Source organism: Falco biarmicus, chromosome 3 (genome assembly GCF_023638135.1).
Source record: "Falco biarmicus isolate bFalBia1 chromosome 3, bFalBia1.pri, whole genome shotgun sequence".
NCBI classification, from domain to species: Eukaryota; Metazoa; Chordata; class Aves; order Falconiformes; family Falconidae; genus Falco; species Falco biarmicus.
In genome coordinates this window covers 103,150,162-103,170,446 of record NC_079290.1, presented here as the reverse complement: position 1 = coordinate 103,170,446, position 20,285 = coordinate 103,150,162, and the positions used below count along the sequence as shown (strand labels likewise).

Genomic DNA, 20,285 nt, shown 5'->3' with positions numbered 1-20,285 from the left:
TGTACTAATTTATTTCTCTTTGGTGAGCTTTTACTCTACATTTCTTGGCTTTACATATGCAAGCAAGGCTTAAGGGTACATTGGCTTTCATGACAAATAACTAATTCCCTGGACAGAAAATGGGATTTTGGCGAGATGTGTGTCGTGGTTTTCTAATTTCCCTGGCATGATGCCGGTTTCGTCAGTGGCTTTTCTGACTCACATGAGTAAGGAGAGTGTCACCCTCCTTGAGTTGTGTGCTTTGGAGAGAGTTGGTAGACTTCTCACTGTCAGCCTGCCTGCTGGAGACATTCTCCTGGAGAGACAATTCTGTTTTGGAAATGCATAAACACTTTCATGGCAAGGTCTCACAGGGGCCAGAGAAATCAAACTGACTGGCTAAAATGAAGCAGAGGAACTGCATGCCCTCACTGCCCCTTCCAAGATTGCACCTTAGAGGACCAGGTCTTCAGGAAAATAACCAGATTGGAGGTGTAACTCAGGTATTCCTCTACTTTCAGTCTGAAACTTAGATCTGAATGGTACACTGGCAGGGTCCCTGAGGGTTTGGGAAGGTTTGGATTGACCATTATAGAAAGCAATGAAAGCTCTTTTTTTAAAAAAAACTGTCATTGACTAATCACATTGATTCAAACACAAGTGCATAGCACATGCTCACAGGGGTGCCAATTGCTTAAATTCAGCTGCATGTCTAGTCCTGCCGAAGTTCCATAGCGGTTAGTCCCACCGGCGTATCCCTAACCAGGAATAACAGCCGAACACAGGACTGCACCACACGGCTGCCATTACAGGTAGGGGACTGGGGACCAGGAGTCCCTTCCCCACCTGTGCTTGCACAACCCATATAAACCAAATCAAGGGACTCTGCAAGCGCTTATAGTCTGTATTGCTCGGAGTGTTACATTCATTTATCGTCTTTTATGGCTATGAAAGCCTTGAGGTTACTGTTAGGCTGGCAGCCTGGCAGGGGAAGGTTCCCAGGGAAGGCAGCGGATGCTGAGCACCGGTCCCGGGGGGTAGGGCCGCAGCTGCTCCCCCCACCACTCTGGGCCATCCTCCAGATACCCCTGGGCTGCTGCTTCCCCCCAGTCTGTCCCGCCTAGTCACTTTTTCAGACTTCCATCTCTCCTAAATCCGGTTGCTTTTGCTTCGTTTTCCTCACGGTCAGGTTGAGATAGGGCTGTCCCACCGCTGCGCACCCCAGCCAGAGCCCGGTTTCTCTGCCATCAGCTGCTGCAAGCAGTGAAGGTGAACTGCCCTCATGTGCTTAATGGGGGGTAAAGGTATTGGGGCTGACGGCGAGAATGGGTTTGGTTGTTTTCAGATGAAATCTAACCCCTGAAGTGCAAGCCCAGTCTATAGCTGCCCCAACTGAACCAGAGGCAGAGGTAATAACCTTTGTTCTCTGTTCTTTCAAGAACCAAACATGGAGTAGTTCGGGTGTCGAGGGTTTTTTCCTCCTTTTAACCTTTGAGTCAGGACTGTCGACATTTTATACAGCAGAAACTAAAGGTGCAGACATTAGTATTCTGTGGATTCACTTAGCAAGTACAAATTAACAGGTTCCTGTCATTCATTCAAAAAGTAAAAGAGCTTTGTTGCCAAGTTGCAGCAAGTTCATGGCTGGCTGTGACAGTGATACTGCACGGAAACAGCTTCTGACGTGGTAAATACCTTCACTCACAGGAAAACAAACTAAAGCATCTACTTCAAAGTGTGTCCATCCCGTGGAATTCAGGAAGAACTCCTGGAAAGCCTGAACAGGCACGCTGAAATTTGTGGGATTATTCACCTACCTCAAGCTGGGCAAGTACCAACATGAGCTATAGCTTCAACACGTATCCTGGTAAAAGTGATGCGTACGTTTATAAGGTCCTGACCCTTAGTCAATACAAGCTCTATACAGTTTACAGGAATCACCTATGGACATTCATAGCCCATATCCTCTCCATATTCTTACAGGCAATCAAAATCTTCAAATATGCGTCAATGGTTATTTCAGTGCTTGCTTTGCTGACCTGAACTCTCTTCAACCTAAAAATTCTATAGACTGGTTTTTATATTCTGGAGCTTATACTTGCTCTCTTTTACATCTTTTTGATAATCTAGAGCAACATACTGTAGGTACAACCTCCCCTGCATAGTCTCTCTTTACTTTCCTATTAATTAATGGAATGAAATGTTCCTTATTTCTGGTAGGATTCCTGGTTTACTACCTTGTTAGTTATAACTTGTTTGGAAGCTTCAGCCCTTCTGACTTTAAACACCCATGCTATTGTTTACTTGCTTTGAGCCAGAAAGCTTTATTTTCACTTTTTCTGTGATTTCCCCATCCATTTCCAAATCTCAAACAGTTCCTGGGGCATTCTTCTCTGCTGCTTTTTCTCTGCCTTTAAGTTTTAATATATTTTTTCAGTCATGGTCAATGCTTTGGCCAATTTCACCCAACAGATGAGCAGTTCTCCATTCTTTTCTGGCTGAAGTTCCCCTTGCACAACTGTACATTCCTGAACAGTAAAATAAATACTCTTTTTATTTCAGGGTTGTAACTCTTATTGGCCATAATTTCAATGAGTTTCACTGTCTTGTGGAAAGAGTTCCCCCATTACACGAGGTCCTCTAGAGAATACCCTGTCCTGATCTTTGTGCACCGAAGGCTGCCCTTTGAACACCACCGTCATAATTTGCTTCCCTCTTCCTTCCTACCTTCAAAAAACAGACAACATCACTTTGTGATTGTTTGAGTGATCTGGATAAAAATAAACAAAAAAAAAGAAAGAAAAAAACCCCTGACATTTTATTTCAGCACAGAAACCATAGTTTTATTAGAAATAATCATCAGAACTGCAGGAAGTTTTAACTCAGTGCTGCACCACGTCATGTTGTTACTACAAAACTGCTGCTCTCTGGTTGAAAGTCCCACAACTGCAGCAGCTTGAAAGCTGCTTAACAGGATGTCACAAATAGCATTTTTGTTTTTCTTACATCCCTTGTGCTAGCAAACCTCCCCATGTGTGGCAAACCTGCTAGTTTGAAAGAGGAAGTGGTGAACAGGCTGTTCAAAACTAATCCTTCAGTATCTACAACAGTCTGTTTTTTTGCTGTTGGCAGCCTTCACTTTAAAGGGACTGGCTTTCTCGCTTCACTGCAGTTTATCAGCAGGCTGACTTACAGTTTTGCCGCCATCTGCCTCCAATTCGTTTGCCTCTTCCTGTAATTCACCCTCCAGTTCATAGTCTGAGACCAACTCGGTGTTATCATCCCAGTAATCAGCTTCATATCTGTCCAGTAAGTACTTCTGTGGTGTAATGTCATCATCAGGAGGATTCCTTGGTTTTTTCTTTTTCTTCTGAATCTTAGAAAGCTGCTGGTCCTGCTCTTCTGTCCAGGCAATGCCTTCCACATGTCTTGCCGCTTTCAGTCTTTTGTAGTCCATTATCTGCTTATTCAGCAGTTCATGATCAATACCAAAAAGATTAGACCGCACAGGTGAATCTGAAGATTGGGTTGCTGAAGAGAAGGCTTTACTGTGGAAAAGAAAACAATGTTGTGGGGTTTTTTTTGCCCTGTGTATATTTTAAAGGGCAATGCTAACTGTGACAATTGAGTAACACAGAAATAAACTGCAGGTTTCAGTTTGCCTTTATTAATGCACTGTGTCAAGCACTGTGCTCCCTGCATTAAGAAGGAAGAGATGCCACCAGGCTATGTGTCCAGGGACAGGCTGTGTCAACAGATTTAATGGGAGGAAGCCAATAAAGCAACTGCATTACAGAGGAAACTGCTTGTTTCTGGGAAAAGGTGTGCATAGGCGACAGGGTGAGCATTTGACCTGGGAGCCCCAAGGAAGTTTAGACTTCTCCCAGCTCTTCCAAGAAGTGAGAAGCAACAACCCGTGCCCAAAACACAGGCAGACATATGAATGACAGCACATGGCACCTTCAGCTGGACTTGGGTGTTTCAACAAGACACAGAGTGTTAGGTGCCCTGTGGGAAAGTCTGTCACAACAATGATTTCCCCCAGGAAGCTCCTTCTGAATTGCACTTGGGGAACTGTCCTGTGAGATGTTAAGGCACAAACAGCATTTCTACCAACAGACTGCAGCACACAAGTGCAAGGCTGTTGGCTTTGAGAGCATCCTGTCCACAGAATCATTATTCCAATAGATTGTTCAGCCCTCCATACCAAAATTCCTTACAGAAGAATGCTAAATTAACTTACTTTAAGTTAAAGAGATTTGTCACTGAACTTGTAACTCATGCATAACAAACCAAACTTATACCAAAAAAAAGTGGCGAAGCAGAGGAGTACTGGTAAATGTAGAGCTTCTATTCTTGTGAGAAAACTACCAGCAAGAAACAAATACTACTCCTGCAAAGCATTTTTAAAAAATTTAATTATAACATGTTAAGTCTTGAATTCTTAGAAATTCTAAAAATATTTCCCTCATAAATGTAAAGATACTAATACCAGAACAAGTACTGGGTCTGCAAGTAACAAGTCCAACAACTACATCGCTCTGAGTACGGACATCAAACACTGCTGATTTCTAAGACTGTGATCTGGTACCACCTCATGGGCCAGCTGCCTCTGAAAGCACGTGTGCTGTGCTTACATGGGACAGCTCAGTCATTCTCCACAACTTAACAGAGGTCCACTTCACATATAAAAAATACTTCCCCTTTCCATATTTGCAAACCTGTGGTCTGCAGCAAGGTACCTGTGCACAAGAACAACAAAACAGCCTATGAAAATGTGACTGCACTAAAATATTAAAGTAAACCAGAGCATACATAATAAGAAATATTTTCCCTTAATTTTAATAAATGGGTGTAACTTTGGTAAAGAAAGCTTAAGCGACAAAATAAAATGCCATCCTCTACATTTAATTTCTGGGATTACATGTTAGTTTTGTCCTAAACTATTCTGTAGCCTACTCTGTTAATAAAAGAGCACAAATGATCTCTTTAAAAAGCTGAGATGCCTTTTCTGTAAGGTCTTTCAAAAAGTCTTTCTCTTCTACTTTCTGCTTCTTCCTAACACCATTTGCTGAACTCTGAGGTAACAACAGTGTGCACATCTAATTAAAATATACTTTCTGCCATGTCAAATAATACCCAATTTAAGTTGGCCAACAGAGATGAAAATGGACACTTGTACAATTTGGATTCAAAAAACCCACCTAGAATAATTTTGAGATAATGTTTCTTCTTCTTCTGGAGGTCCAAAATCAGCAATTGACAGTAATTCTTCAACCTATAAGCACATGAAGACAATGCACATTAAAGGTCTTGTATGAAATTTACTTTGTTCACACCTACATGAAACACACAAGTATCTAACAGCAAATATTTTATTTTCTAAGTGTTTGGAATATTTAGCAAAACCATTCCAAAATAGTCCCCTCCTCCATTTACAAGGAACTGCTTCTACCTTTTGCCTGGGAAGTGTACCAAACAGCATAACCGATGCAGGGATTCCTAAAGTTTTTTGGCCTTATGAACATCCTTAACAATTGGCTAGGGATTGTGTGACATATATGATTTTTATTTGGTCTTACTTCAGTCATGCAAATCCTTTTTAATAACATCCTCACAGTAGCATTTTTTTCATGTCTTCCCCCTTTCTGCGAGTTTGCAATTCAATTACATATAAATACTGGATTCCCAACTCCCTTTTAACATGGTACCTAATCAGTAAATGCTATGAATCTAGTATATTCAGTGCTTACAGACAGTGCCCAATTGTAAAAATTTTATCTCATTTGAAATTTTTATTCCTACTTTTCTTTACAGTGTTTCCCTTCTAATTCAATCTTATTCTAAGAGCTGAATTGGATGGTTCTTCCCTGTCTTCCAATACTTAAAAATCAGCTTCAGCTACATTATTTCAAGGCCTGTTACTCAAACCTGTGGACTACATCAACCCAATGATCTGCAAAGTGTCAAAAGACAATCCATCTAAGTGCTTCCCAGTGCCACACACTGACAGAAGCTATACAAGGAAGGTTTTTACTTGTCTTCTGTGGTTAACTTTCTTGGTGCCTATGCACTGAACTTGAATGTAAGGTAGCCCAGGGGTTTTCTTCTTCAAGAAGAGTAAGTCTGAGAAACAGTGATTAAGGGAACAGTAACAGACCTGAAAGGCAGGACCTGCAGGAGTAGATTCTTGTAGCTCCATCTAGGTACGTTAATTACAGAGTAATGGTAATGACAAAGTGCTTCCATAATCACTCGTTACTTGCTGCATAAAATTTCTTGCATTGACTAGCAGGAGCATAATAATAAATACAAATAGCTTTCAGAAGTGTTTAATTGACTTCTATTCTTGTGCTTTTTGTTGATGCTAATGCAGGTGAAAAACATTTGCACTGTGCATCAGTATAGTGGCCTGAAACTCAGAATGGTTCTGACCACAGAAAGGTCAAGCAGTTCACTGCGTTTCTAGAGAGTCTGAAGTTCTCGTTACCCCTTCCAGCTCTGCGAACACCCACTGCGTGAGCCCATAAGCCACTAACAGTAACTGGTTGTAATAGTAACACATCTCAGAGTAAGGCACTTCAGGGCATAGGCGTGTGAACATGCTCTTTTCAATTAACATTCTTTCCACTCACATCAACACCTTGAGGAGACTTTTTTCATGAAATTCTACTCACCGAAGTCATCTTTCTCTTGTGGAAACCTCACTATTTAAGAGGCCTCACTTCACAGTCCTAATGACAGCAAATTCCTAGAAAACACTGTTATTCTAGCAATATTTTAACTAGTTAAAACTATCAACACCTTCACAGAAAATGTGAAGTAGCAAAGATAACTTTAAAAGTGAAAAAAGAAGTAGTATCAGTGAGCTTACGTCCTCTGCAAAGATCTGCACTTCCCTAGAAACTTTTTAACTATTCACAGATGGAAAAAGGTTGGGAAAAAAAAATTTAAAATCACCAATTGGATTAAATGGAATTTTAAAGACATGTAACACGAACAAGGTGGAAGACCCCTCCTCAGACCTCACCTCACATATACCACGCAACAGACAACTGCCTACCCTATATTATTCTTTAAAATTATAAATTCATTTTTTAGGATTTCTTTATTGGCCTAATGATCTGGCCAACAAACTTCTCTCTAAACTTCACTTTGGAAATTTTGATAGTAACATCAAAAAAAAGTTCATGAGACAATAGCTACAAGGACTCTTTTACACTGTACATAAGCCTCAGCCTTACTCAAGATTCTTTGCTAAAATGCTTTGGAACATGAAGAGGAAAGGGTATAGGCAAAGACTAATTTTTAATATAGATTGGTAAAGCAATTGAATGATCATCTCTCTCCACATTCCTAAGCATTATGGTACCCTAAGTTACCGTGTTTGCAAATGATTGTATTTGTACATTGAGTCAAAGATTACAATTACCTCTTTTACAGCTGCAGCTTCTTTGTCTTTTACAAACACTATTGGGGGTACATTTCCTAGAATCTGCCGACTCATCAGAAGATACCTGGCAAAAATACAGCATTCACCAGTATAAGTAACAGTACAGTACCTCCAGGACAGATAAAATATGTTAAATTAATTCCAGCAGTACTGCAAATTTAAGGATATGGTTTGCAAAACTTACAGTATCCATTCACAAACCCCAACTCTGAACGTGTAGCATACAAAAACTACTAGATGCAGATCCCACTGAGTACTGACGAGAACAGATTTGCCTCCTATACGCACAGGCTGGCGTGGGTCCTTCCCCACTTCATTTGGCTTCCTTATCTCCACCGCAGGGGTGGGCAGTGGGGGACAGAGCCCTCACAGCAGGGCAAGACAACTAGCCCTACATGCTAGCTGCAGGAAAGACTGACAGCGCTCTCCGCGTCTTCTTCCCAGCCAGCAACATTCCTTCTCAAAGAGTGGACGCTGTTGGGAGGAGAAGAGAGCACAGTGCTGGAGCAGAAGTTACACAGCCTAGGGAAACGGGAAAACAAAATGGCTCTACGGGTATGCTTCAATGCCGCTCTCCCCATGGGGTGAATTCCTGATCCTCCAACAGATTGGCTGGATAGGAGCAGGTAAGCCAAGGAAAAAGGGAGAGAAAAATCTCTGATATCCCTCTGTCAAAAATGCATAAAAGCATCACAATACACGGTAGCATCCCAACATTTATTTTTTGATATCAGTATTCTGAAGAATTTCTGTAATATCACTCATCCCTTCCGGAGGGATCCAAATTGTCCCTAGCAATCAGAATTGCCCAGTGAATCTGTAAGGAAATACTTGTAATTGCCTGTCCTCCTGTGCAGCATCATGTTCTGGCCTACTGTCATACACAGTATGCCCAGCCCCCCATCACTAGTACAATGAAGTGAAACCTCACCCTGACACCTCTTTCTTCTGCTCAGCCCAGTTCAAGCCTAGGAAAGCACAGAAGCCAAATAAGCCTGCTGTGCTCCAGCAGAACACACAGCTGGTCTGACACAGCCATCCCTCCCTGTGAGGCTCATCGCAGGAGATGCTCCAAACATCTAAAAACCTAAAGCATCCTAACTGGTCAGATATAGATTGTTAGAAATACTTAAGAATTCTGAAGTGGTCTAACTGTTTATCCCATAGCAGTACCGTATACGCGGAGCACTTTTCTGCAGTATCCTTCCAACATAACTATCTTTCTCCATAGTAGCAGCAGGATTCCAGTACACGCGACATGCTGAGAAGTTTGATGACAGGGACACCTGCAAAAAGACCAATGTTTCTTTAGAATTATGTATCTACACATACTTCATATGTAACAAAGTCTCTAGTTCATGAATAAGCATACAGTGACCCAGATTGGATACGTAAATTCTTAGGAGAATCTCTTCTTCCATCTCTGCTCTTAAGAACCGTAATTACATCCTGCCTTCACAGAGCCAGAGCTTAACACCAAGTAAGATTTGCGTTCAGTACCTGAAAGGACTTTTTAATTAGACAAGTTGCTGCCTAATCTCTTCTTCAACTGAAACTAAATGGAGGAGAAGTCTGCCAACACCTGTATGTTGTTGACAGCACTACATTTAGTCAACACAACAGTGCTACCATCGCAAATAGTCCAGAAAGACAATTTATGGCATGCTGGTTTGGAATACAGTTGAAAGTGTTAAGTTTCTGCAAAAGAAAGACCTGTGATGCTGCCCAGCTTGTTGTCACCCAGAGTTTGGTTTTGATATTGACAGAAAAAAGGATGTCCTGCATGCCACTGTAATGTAAGAGTCTCTCCAGTCCTAAAGCCTGCTGGGAACCTCCAGTGCCTGAAGCTCTAGCTCACTCACAGACAGCATTCATAGCGGTCATGCATGCAATTGGAAACACATGGAGTGCAGGGGCCAAAGCACACATGAGAGAGACTAACAATCTCCCTGAACAATAAACTTCTGAAATACAAATGGGATTCTGAAAGATTTCTATAACTGTCACTCATTGCATCTAGCAGCATCTTACAGAAGAGGTTCTCGCTAGGAAAGTACACTCAGCAAGGTTCTAATAACCCATCTGGCTCAACCGAAGGAAGAGGCCGAGCGAGACAGAGGAGAAAGCGTAAACTACCCATTCGAAAGCACAGTTCAGAGGTCATCTAGTCCAGAAACCAATTCAAATAGATAGGTGTCTACATACATCAGCAGGAAAAGACAACGCCAGAGTACTTCCAGAAGTGAAATCACTCTATCACAGTCTGCTGTTGACATTGCTACTCTTTCCTAAGGCAGAATGGACTGTCCCTGAAAACCAAGGCAGATGCTAATTTTTTCCACCAAGTAACTCCTCCCTCAGGAGGAGGACTCTTACAAACTCTTACAAAACCCACTGTGATCATTAACTGCCGTTTCTGCTGCAGGATCAACCCTCCCCATCTCCCACACCAAGTTTAACGTAAGCACATAACCCTATCTAACCCAAGCCATTTCTGCATCATCACACGAGTAATGCTATCTAGTGGATAAAATTTTGATGTACCAGGCCTGAAGCATGATTCTTATTTGTATTACTATTATGTAACTGTAACTATTGATATGGAAAAAACCAAATTCTGACAGATTGCAGAAAGCCTACTGAAGATTTCTTTTGATAACAGAAGTAACAATACCAGACCAGAAACGGCTCAAGAGCAAATCAGAACTGAGTCTCAGCCATGTCCCAGTGCAGCAACAACACTTAAGCACTAAGCAGTTGTGATAAAATCTGTGCTATATCTGGAAGAAGGTTGTTTCTATTCCCTCTCTCATGTTGTACCTTGTTTCATTAACAGCCACCCCTCCTAGAAATGCTGCAGCTTGCCTGCACCAGCTAGTACTTTTATGCAGACAGGCCATCTGAGTCAAGACAAGCAATCCTCAAAACCCTAGAGAGAGAGAAATACTGTACAAAGGATACTGCACATATAGAGCCAAAAGATTCATCCTGCCCATGCAATTTTCATTACTTGTCTGATGACAGAATTCAGCTGCCAAAAAAATGTATTTCAATCAGAAATGACAAACCCTTTGTCATAGATGCAGCTACGAGGTGCAATTTTTATCCCATGCCTCTAACAAAGCTAAGCCCATCCAGCTTTTAAGCCAACACTGGTATCACTTAATCTTAACAAAACAGTAAATATATAAGAAAAAAACTACAGACAACAAACAAGAACTTGGAGACCGACCTCCTGAATCAGAACTTTAACATCCCTTTCAAACCCATGAATTACGACAACACTAGCTACAATTAAGTACAAATTCCAATTCTTTCTGGAACCTTGCTTGCCAACACCATTCTCTAGGGCTTGCCTTTTATTTTTAATTAATCTCCCCACTTAAGTCTTCTGCCTGTGTAATGATGCTGGTGAGGGACACGAAGAGGTATCGACTCTCACAAAGCTGCACAAAGAAAAGACCCTTGGAAAGATACACTTATGTTGGTAAAAACAGGTTGCTCCTCCTGAAAGAGCAAGGCAAACAGTACATGTCTGAGTAACAGAAAAAAAGTCATACCAGGGGAATCACAATTTAGTTGGCCTAAGTTGCATTTGCATTATAGTGGCAAAGGTCTACTAAGCCAGGTACAACAGTGGCAAAGTTCTCCTAGTAGGTGAGGTGAATCCAGAGGCTCACCTTGCTGTGCTCTGCCACATCACAAACAATGCAGTAAAACTCCTGCACGCATCACACCACCCGGGGGAGCTCCTTTGGGGCACCACGCCGACCTCAAGGCATCAGCAAAAGCGGCTCAACACAAGCTGTAGCTTTGGCACTTGCCTTGCAGATTTCCAGCTTGAGATCATAAAGTTCCTGATTAACTTCGGGGGTAGTCATCATCTCTGCCACAGCTTTATGAATAAGACTATTCAAGACTCTGCAGCGTATGTTATCTTCTTTCCTAGTTTTTATCTGGTTGTCTTTCGTTAGAGAGGCTAACTGGGTTGGTTTATACATCTTTAAAAAAACAAAACAAAACACATTAATTAGCAGTTACAAACTTGTACTAGACAATTATATACAGTTCTGTGCACACTACTAAGTATGCTCTCACAATGCCATTACTGCAGCTGTGGTGGCTTTATATAGGTTCAATATATCAGGTGTTTCAACACAGAATATTTCTGTTCACAGTATCTTTGACCTTCATGTATTACAGTCAAGGTTTCTTAGTTTCTTTATTATCTTGTAGAAAGTTGTACAGCTCAACAACTCTATTTTCTAAGATACAGCATGTATGAACTGAAATGTATTGCTTGTTTGGAAAACAAACCTAAAAACTTGTTTTCTGTAAAAGTGACTCTAAGCTGGTATAGAAAAGGTTTAATCTGGATCAGTTCTCTGCTATGGGCTCAGAAGTGCGCAAGAGCTCATTGGTGCTGGCACAGATGAAAGACCAACACAGAAGAGGAAACAGCCACCGGGAGCTGAACGGCTCCTCTCAGCAGCAATCCCGGCATGCGGAGCCCTACCCTAGTGCTCATCCACAACATTCCGCTATTGCTCCATCACAAAATGCTTTTCCCAAAGGAAGGCAAGACGGCAGAAGCTTGTTCCTCGGGGCACAGACAAACACAGCACCTTGAAAGCCTGCACTTACCATTTTCGATCCCAGGGTAGGGCTATCATACCATAACTTCTTCCTTTTGGGAAAAGGAAAGGGAATCGGCTTTAGCTTTCAGCAGCTCAAGAGAACCAGCACGCTCCCCCTGCAAGGAAACGCTACCGCCTGAAGGTGCATGGCGTCCCCCAGGCTCTCCAGGCCCGGGCAGCCCCCCTGCGGGGGCTACAGAGGGCAGCGCCCCCCGCCTGCGGCCGGAGCTGCCCCGGGCTTGCACACAGCCCCGCGGGGAGGCCGGGGTGACCGGGCACAGCCCCGCGGCGCCGCTACCTGAGCCCGGGGCACCGCCGCTGCTGCGCCGAGGGGGACCGGGCTCTGCCTACGGGCGGGGGGCTCTGCCCCTCGGGCGGGGGGCTCTGCCCCGTGCACCGAGAACACGGGAGCGCCCCACAGCCCCTCACACAGCCCACACCCCCGCAACCACCCCGGCAGGGCCCGGCGCGGCGGTGCGGGCAGGCCGAGCGCGCAGCCCCATCGCCAGGCCGCAGGCGGGAGGGGGGCGGCCCGGTCTGGCCCCACCGGCGGAGGCCGCCCAGGCCCGGCAGCCCCGGCCCGCCCCAGCCTCACCCCACGGCGAGGCCCAGCCCGGCGGGAGGGCCTACCGCCCGCCATCCCCGCGCCGCGCACCCACTTGTTTTTCCGCAGCATTTTCCTCAGCAGGTTCCTGGAGCCGCGCAGGGCGGCGGAGCCGTGCAGCGCCCGGCACCACCGCAGCGCCGCGGCCTCCCGCGCCGCGCCCGCCGCCGCCCGGCCGCCCCACATGCTGCTGGAGCCCCCGGTGCGGCCTGCCCGGCCCGGCCCGGGCGGCGGTAACAGGGGCGGCTCCGGCGGCAGGAGGGGGCCGGGCCGGCGCTGGGGGCGGCCCCTCCGCACAGGCCGCCGCACGCTCTCCCTGCATGACAGACACGGCACAGCCCGAGGGACGCCGTGGCATGCGCGGCTCCTCGCAGCGGGGTTGGCGCTGGGGCCCGGGCCGCCTGGCCGAGCGACCTTGGAAGAGAAAGTAAACCTGGTTTGTGGGAGCCCCGCCGAAGGGCTGTTTCGGTGACGAAAGGATCAAAGGAAAGCAGCTGCGCTAGGGGAAGAGCAGGAGGGGGCAAAGGACAGCTACTGGCTGTGCGACTGACCTGCTGCGGTGCAAACAGCCCAGCACGTCTGAGGATACTGAAAAATAATCGGATCTACAGAGGTAAATAAAAAGAAAAATATCTTAATGAAACATGACGTGAATCTGTAAGAGATGGCTCAGACCCACCCAACTGGCTGTAGAACCAGTGATTCCCTAGACAAGGAAAATGCAGCAAAGCTCTTTTCTCAGACTTCAGCAAAGCCTGCCGGTGGGTCAGGTGGGAAAAGGCAAGGCCCAGGACAAGGGCAGGCAGGTGAATGAAAAGCTCAATAAATGGAATATGACAACGGCCTGCATGCTGAAAGCAGTGGTGGCAAACCAGAGACGGTGCGCTGGTGGCATTCCCCAGGCACTAGTGACCGTTTTATTTAGTATCTTCATGAGTGGTCTTAGCAGAGTAAGCAGATCACTGATACACTTCTGTGGCCCTGTTAAAGTCTGTCTGACCACAAGCACGCAGAAGTATCACGCAGAAGAGGGAGTCAGAAACAGGACATGGCTAAACGCAAAAGGAACGGCTACGCGGCACTGCTGGGGATCAGCCACAGCCGGCCCGACACACCGCACTTTGCTGCACCACGCAGCGCAGCACTGGCCTTCGGCTTGGTGTGACCTCGACAGGCAATTTTAAGAGGGTATGAGCAAAATAAATTACACCAAGGCAAGCCTCTGGACTCCTGAGTTTTTCATTGACATTCATGGCAAAATACTGCGGTTTTCCACACCGAATCACTTTTGGTTATTTAAGTAAACCAAACCCACGTGTTACACATTTTATCTGTATAACACACATAGGAGAATTACATTAAGACTGCTCAAATTACCAGTTCATCACACTAGGATAAACGCTAATGACATTAACATCAAATGCAGGCCATTTATTGTAACACTTCGTTGGGGACAGGAAGACCCGCAAGACTTGCTTCTATGCTTTCGGTCATGTTCTCCATCATACGGCGGCGTGTCTTTTTGGTGGCACTTCCAATGTGAGGAGTTATTATAACATTCTTCAGCTTTAACAAAGGGTGATCCCTGGGAAAGGAAAAGAAACACCAAGCTAAGTCACTGCCAGAGCATTCATCTGTTATTTCATCATCTGAAGGGAGCCAGGGAAATAATAATTAAAAATAGAAACTAATTGCATGACCCAAGCATACTCGGAGGAGTTCAGACTGCTGCCTCGCTTGTGGGTTTTTTATGCAACAAATCCTCCAGGTGAGTCAGGGTTAATTTTGTTTGGCTAGGGCGGAAGGACGGGGGACATTGTTTCAGCAGGACTAGTGCACATACATCATGGACACCTACTAAACAAAATCATGTCACTTCTCACAGGCTGGCAAACTCGTTTGAACCATGCACACAGACTCCTTTAACTGAGATACACGTCCTACCTTGGCAAAGGTTCAGGATATGTCACGTCCAGAGCAGCTGCCTTAATAACTCTGTTTTGAAGGGCTTCCACCAAAGCGTCCTGATCCACGACCAGACCTGGGTTACAGTAAGAAGGATAATCTTATTTTCGTATTCTGTTCTGCTTGCTCCCTATCCTTTTGCGCACAGTGGTCAGGCAAACGACAGGGCTAGTGATGCTCACAAGGCAGAAGTGGTAGCAGAGGGAGTGTGGTGAAGCAGGAGGAGGAAGCTTGGGTATGTGCATCAGAGTTGGACAGTCAGGAGTTTTAAATACAGTACACAGTACCATAAAACAAAGTACAGTGCCAGACCAGAGTGGGCTGTGCCACACTGACATATGTTAGCAGCAACACCGCGGTAAATAAATAAAAAGCTTGAGTAAGAGATTATACAAATATATACAGGCTTCTAGTGCTCCAAGCTCACTAACATTTTAGAGACCCACTCACTCACAATTATAGAACTGCTTCAATGTTTTGCTGAGATATGACCACAGATATCTAAATAATCCAGTAATCAGAGAATTTACTGGAAATTTCAGTGACAGACGCTATATTAGGGTTGAGTTTTCCGAGGACTTTTTACACCAGCAAACCATAATGCAGTTTTGTTTCTGGACCCTACCTCTGCTGATATTAATGAGAGTAGCTGTGGGTTTCATCAGCTCCAGCTCCCTCTTCCCAATCAATTTGCGTGTCTGTGGAGTCAGGTTCACAGACAGCAACACAAAATCTGACTGCCGGAGCAAATCATCTATCTTCTTACAGTAAATAGCTCCAACAGCACTTTCTTCTTCCTTGTTTCTGAGGGGAAAAAACCCAAAATTAAAGGCCAGTAGTAAGCAAAAAGAAAAAGTTCAAATCACCATTAAAGAAAAGGTTTCTGGATAGTTTTCTTCACTCTGTAGTGCAAAACAGTTAGCCAGTTATCTGACTGAAACTCATTAAATAAAAATGTCAAGCTGTTAATTCCCACAACACTAAGTGCACTATACACAAAGGGGTAGTGCCGTACCTGCAGGGATGGAAAGTAAGAAACTAGTATCGTGTAAATGCACTGAATAAATCATAAAATAAATGCATGTGTCACACCTTCTGATGGTAATGGAGATTTTTTTCCAATCCAAAAGCAAGACTGATGTTTGACATTAATTCCCTACTCTGTGAAAAGTAACTCATCCGAAAATTACCAAGGAAACCCCCAAGACAGGGTAGGGGTTAAATCTTCAGACCTTTGTGCCAGCAGCAGCCTGCTTGCTGTGTGCATCAGTGCTGGTTCGCTGAAGCCATGCACTGCAGGACCTGCTGATGCGTTCAGTCTCTTGTCAGGACAGGGTCTGGGCACGTACTGCCCAGCTCCCATCAGATTCCTGCAAAAGGAGAGGATGGGACAGGCCTGATGGGAGGGAGTCACGGCGTGTGTGAAGGGCACGTGAACCCCATCTAGAAGACAGCAAGCAGGCTGGCAAACCTGGCTCTTCATTGCCAGCTGGCTCTGAAAGGGTGAGCTGTCTCTGCCTGCATTCCTGCCCCATGTAAGTCATGGGAGTTATGTCCTCCCAGACCACTTCTCCTTTCCTCAGCCTATTGCAGTGTCACCAACATTTCAGGGAGGCCCAGGGAGTCCTGACTCACAGGTGGACTGGTGAGATATGTCTCTCCAATTCCCTCCTCACTTTGTTTCTGCATACATTGGGAAATAACAACCATCTTGAAGCAAGTGTATGTACTTTGCCACTTAAAGAGCCAATGATAAGGCAGTGACTTACTGTCATGGCCCACAGGGCACCACCAGCCCTGGCTGTCCCTGTCGGGCTCCCCAGGGCTCCCCCACATCCCAGGACGCCACGGCAGCTCCCTTGGGGCTGTCAGCCCCTGCCCTGGTAATGCCGCAGCAGGGCTAGTCCCCAGCACCCCTCAGACCCAGTCTGGCCTTTGCCCTGCCTTCTCACCACGAGCTGGCCTGATGATTTGGACTTTTGGGTGAGCCTGGTCATAGTCTGTGGCCCTTGCTTCTTCCCAGCACAGTACTTAATAACTGTATTTAAAAACGACTGTTAGTGCAGAGAGCACATCATCCTGTCGTAACACAGAGAGAACAGGAGATCAGATCGACAGTGAAAGGTACAACTAACACTTAAAAGCAGTGACAAAACACAATTTCCATAGAGCTGTAACCAGCTTTACCTCTGATTCCTGTTGTGGTACAAAATCTTCATTTCAAAGGCTTTGGCTCTCTCGGCCACTTTGTAGCCAATGGTGCCCATTCCCACGATCCCCAAGCTCGCCCCAGAAACCTCAGCCCCCAGCCAGTCAGCGGGGAAATACTCCGTGTCAGGGGAAACCGCGAGCTGGTAGCCTTGGAGGAGGGAAGAGAAGGAAAAATCTTGCGTAAAGGATGCCCCAACATCTGGTTACTTTTTCCCCAGTTTTCATAGTAAGACAAGGCAGAAGCACGGGAGCAGTCACATAATATTGTTGTGCTTTTGGACAAGAAGTGAATAATGCTGCACTGTCGGTATGACATCTGACATTGATTTCTTGCTTAAGATAGAAACCTACCCAGCCCCTCTCTGGCAGCCCAGGCAGCCAAGGCCACAGCAGCAGCCCCCTGCGCGGTACATTCCACCCTGCCCATTGTCCCTCTCTGCTGGCAGGACAGATTCTGCGCCGCTGGAACGAACCGCGGCCTTGCAGCTCACCGCGGTTCAGCAGTGGGGCTTATGAAACTGGCGGTGCCAGACTGTCACCCACGTTGTAAACATGGAACGGCACGACTGCTGAATCAGCCGTAGTGTCACCGAGACTTTCAGCAAAGCCAAAATACAATTCCCAGCTATCCTGCAGGTACCTCAAAGTGGGCAGGGAAAAGAAGCACAGAGCATGGTGAACAGGTTTCTGGACAGCTTGCTTGTAATGACTCAGATACATGGCAGCTTGACAAAGGTGTCCTGGTTTCAGGTGGGAGAGTTAATTTTCTTCCTTACAGCTGGTACAACGCTGTGTTTTGGATTTAGTATGACATCGATAACACACGGATATTTTAGCTGTTGCTGCGTAGGGCTTACCCTGGTCAAGGACTTAGCAGTTCCCGTGCTCTGCCAGCAAGGAGGGGCACAAGAAGCCGGGAGGGAGCTGATGCCAACCGGCCAAAGGGATATTCCATACCATGGGGCATCACACTCAGTATATACACCAGGGGGAGTTGGCTGGGGCGGGGGGAGCACTGCTCGGGGGCTGGCTGGGTACCGGTCAGTGAGGGGAGAGCAATTGTATTGTGCACCACTTCATTTTTTTCTTTCAGGTTTTATTCCTCTCACCCTATCTCCTTTTCATTACCCCTCCTCCTCCTCCTCTTACTATTATTATTGTTGTTCTTATGTCAGCCCTCGAGTTTTACATTTTTCCTGATTCTCCTCCCCATCCTACTGGGCGGGGGGAGCAAGCAAGTGGCTGCATGGAACTTAGTTGCTGGCTGGGGTTAAAGCACAACAACAGGTTTCAAGCCTCCTTGAGAATACCTTCTTTTAATCCCCTTTTATTAAAACTTGAAAAGCAAGGCTGCAGTGAATAAGTACAATGAAAAAGTGGCTACAGGCTGAGGGAGAAGAGGCCTGAATTTAAGGCTGTCTAAAGGAGGAGCATGTCTGCCTTGCTGATGTTTGGAAACAGTATTGCGTTGCATGCGAGTTATTGTGACACAACAGACCTGTCTTAACTTCTCCCTCATGGCTGTATTTTGCTGTAACTTTTAAGGTCACTTTTGCATCAGCACGCACTTTCTAACTGCATGTTTCAAAGAAAGAGTCACCTTTCCTATAAAAAGACTAAAATAATTTCAGTTATTACCTTCCACAAGCCGCCTGGAAGATGCCAGCATCAAAGCCATCCCCAAGTCTGCAGTGTCGGTGGAAACGGCAAATGGCGTGTTGGACACTTTCACACTATAGCTGGAGAGGAGGTTCAGGTCCAAGTGATCTATTCCCACGCCAGAGCTTGCAAGTATCTTCAAGTTAGGCAAGCTCTGGAGCAGCTCTTCATTGATAACTGGCTTGTAATACCACATATAAATGGCAGTGATCTTTTTGCTGAGAAATGTCTTGTTTTCAAGATATTCTTTCATGGTGACGAGACAAAAATGTTTCTCCAGAAATTCAACATGGTCTTCATATACTCCATGCTTCCCTCCTATACGGTCGATTAGCACATAAGGCAGTTCCTGACCCTCCATGTCCTGCAAAAGCAATGAGAAAGCAGAAAGACATGTCCTTAAGTGACCCATTATATCTTCTTAAGAAAGAGGAATGAATTGGCTCCATTCCGTGCTGTTTTGCTCCCACACACAGAACTTTTCTCGAGTTCTTCCTGCGTGGTTTGAAGGCGTGTTCCATTTTTACATGATCTTGTCAATAAGACAAGAAAACACTGTTTCTGACATGCCAGCTGTGCTAATGCCGAGGCAAAAGAGCCACCGGATGCTACTCCTGTTCGACAGTCGATATTTAAAGGCCAGCGCCTGGATCACTTAAGAGCGCGGCCGCCCGCCAGCAGGGCATCCTGCACCCCGAGCAGCCCTGCCGAGGCGGCAGCGCTGGGGATGGCGCTGGGGATGGCGCTGGCGACGCCCGGCCCCGCGCACCGCGCTGTCCCCTGCCCGCCGTGAGCTTCGCAGTCGCCCACCAGCTCCCCCGGCACCTCCGTACTCTGCCTCCCGGCCCGGCCCGGGACCCCGCCGCTCCCGGCGAGGAGACCCCCGTGCTCCGCCGCGCCCGGTCCCGCCGGGGCGCGCAGGGTCCCGCCGGGGCGCGTAGGGTCCCCGGGGCGGGCGGGCAGCCGCCACCCGCCGCAGGCTGTCCCGGGGCCCGCGCCGCCGCCCGCAGCGCTCACCCGCGCCGCTCCCGCTGCCGCTGCCGGGGCCGCTCCTGCTCCCGGGGCCGGTCCCAGTGCCGCCGCCGCCGGCGGGAGGCGGAGCGGGGCCGCCCGGCCGTGCCCCCGGGGCGGAGCGGGGCCGCAGGCACCGCCCAGCGGCCCGGCGGGGAGCGGCTTCCAGCCTGGGCCGGGTCACCACGCCGCCGCATCGCCCCCCGGCGCAGCCGCGCACCCCCGGCGAGCGCTGCCCCGCGGGGGTTGGAGGTCCCCGGAGCCGTTCCCGCGGCCCCGCAGCAGCCCCGCGGTGGCGGCGGGGTCCGGGCGCCGTTCCCCCCGGCAGGAGCTGCGCAGCGGGTGGGCAGCAGCTCCCCGCGGTGTGTGCGCGGACGGTAACGCACGGCAGCAACGCGGCTGCAAAGCCAAACCCGACAGTAACGCGCGGCACCTGCATCGTTGCAAAGCGAAACAATAACATGCAGTAACTGTATAGTTGCAAAGCTGAAACAATAGTGCGTAGCAACTACACACTTGCAGGGCCGAACCAGACAATGACAAGTGGTAACACTGGGGGTGGGTGGGAAGTGGGGGGGAGGTGGCCCCCAAACCCCGCGGGTGCCGGAAGGGAGCAGCCGGTGCTCACAGGTAACCACCACGTGTTCTTGGCAAGGTGTCATGCCCTTGCACCGTCACAGCCCCAGGGCCATGGGGACCTTGCCCCCTGGCCCGGCACTGCAGCCTGGGCACCCCGCCACGGCCGCCCCGCCACCCATCCACCCGC

The 20,285-nt window shown here is 47.0% G+C and overlaps 2 protein-coding genes across 4 annotated transcripts; both read right to left on the bottom strand.

The window, feature by feature from the left end:
• Window positions 1–2,795: 2,795 nt before the first annotated feature.
• Window positions 2,796–12,944, bottom strand: RBFA (ribosome binding factor A). Of its 2 annotated transcripts, none has more exons than XM_056332352.1 (7): window positions 12,729–12,944; window positions 12,077–12,119; window positions 11,257–11,433; window positions 8,606–8,718; window positions 7,412–7,496; window positions 5,184–5,257; window positions 2,796–3,527 (listed from the first exon to the last, which is right to left on the bottom strand). In XM_056332352.1, exons 1-7 carry the CDS (start codon window positions 12,857–12,859, stop codon window positions 3,143–3,145), a joined length of 1,008 nt encoding a protein of 335 aa, XP_056188327.1. In that variant the 5' UTR covers window positions 12,860–12,944; the 3' UTR covers window positions 2,796–3,142. The 2 variants fall into 2 exon arrangements, with proteins under 2 accessions (XP_056188327.1, XP_056188328.1); XM_056332353.1 differs by having other exon boundaries at window positions 12,725–12,844.
• A 952-nt stretch (window positions 12,945–13,896) lies between these two features.
• Window positions 13,897–19,629, bottom strand: LOC130146318 (probable 2-ketogluconate reductase). 2 transcript variants are annotated; one of them, XM_056332354.1, is made up of 6 exons: window positions 19,526–19,629; window positions 18,488–18,872; window positions 16,826–16,997; window positions 15,264–15,442; window positions 14,618–14,714; window positions 13,897–14,258 (listed from the first exon to the last, which is right to left on the bottom strand). In XM_056332354.1, the coding sequence occupies exons 2-6, from the start codon at window positions 18,867–18,869 to the stop codon at window positions 14,105–14,107; spliced, it is 984 nt and encodes a 327-aa protein (XP_056188329.1). In that variant the 5' UTR covers window positions 18,870–18,872; window positions 19,526–19,629; the 3' UTR covers window positions 13,897–14,104. The 2 variants fall into 2 exon arrangements, with proteins under 2 accessions (XP_056188329.1, XP_056188330.1); XM_056332355.1 differs by lacking the exon at window positions 19,526–19,629 and adding an exon at window positions 19,319–19,498.
• Between the last annotated feature and the right edge of the window lie 656 nt (window positions 19,630–20,285).

Excerpts from the sequence above, each read along its gene's own strand:
- RBFA (XM_056332352.1), bottom strand. The coding sequence starts at position 12,859 with ATGTGGGGCGGCCGGGCGGCGGCGGGCGCGGCGCGGGAGGCCGCGGCG. Across the intron at positions 8,719-11,256 it reads TCAAGCTGGAAATCTGCAAG|GTGTCCCTGTCATCAAACTT; the intron begins GCAAGTGCCAAA and ends GTCTTTTTGCAG. Across the intron at positions 3,528-5,183 it reads TTATCTCAAAATTATTCTAG|TAAAGCCTTCTCTTCAGCAA; the intron begins GTGGGTTTTTTG and ends TCTTTTCCACAG.
- LOC130146318 (XM_056332354.1), bottom strand. The coding sequence starts at position 18,869 with ATGGAGGGTCAGGAACTGCCTTATGTGCTAATCGACCGTATAGGAGGG. Across the intron at positions 16,998-18,487 it reads TTCCAGGCGGCTTGTGGAAG|GCTACCAGCTCGCGGTTTCC; the intron begins GTAATAACTGAA and ends CCCTCCTCCAAG. Across the intron at positions 14,259-14,617 it reads TATCCTGAACCTTTGCCAAG|GGATCACCCTTTGTTAAAGC; the intron begins GTAGGACGTGTA and ends TTCCTTTCCCAG.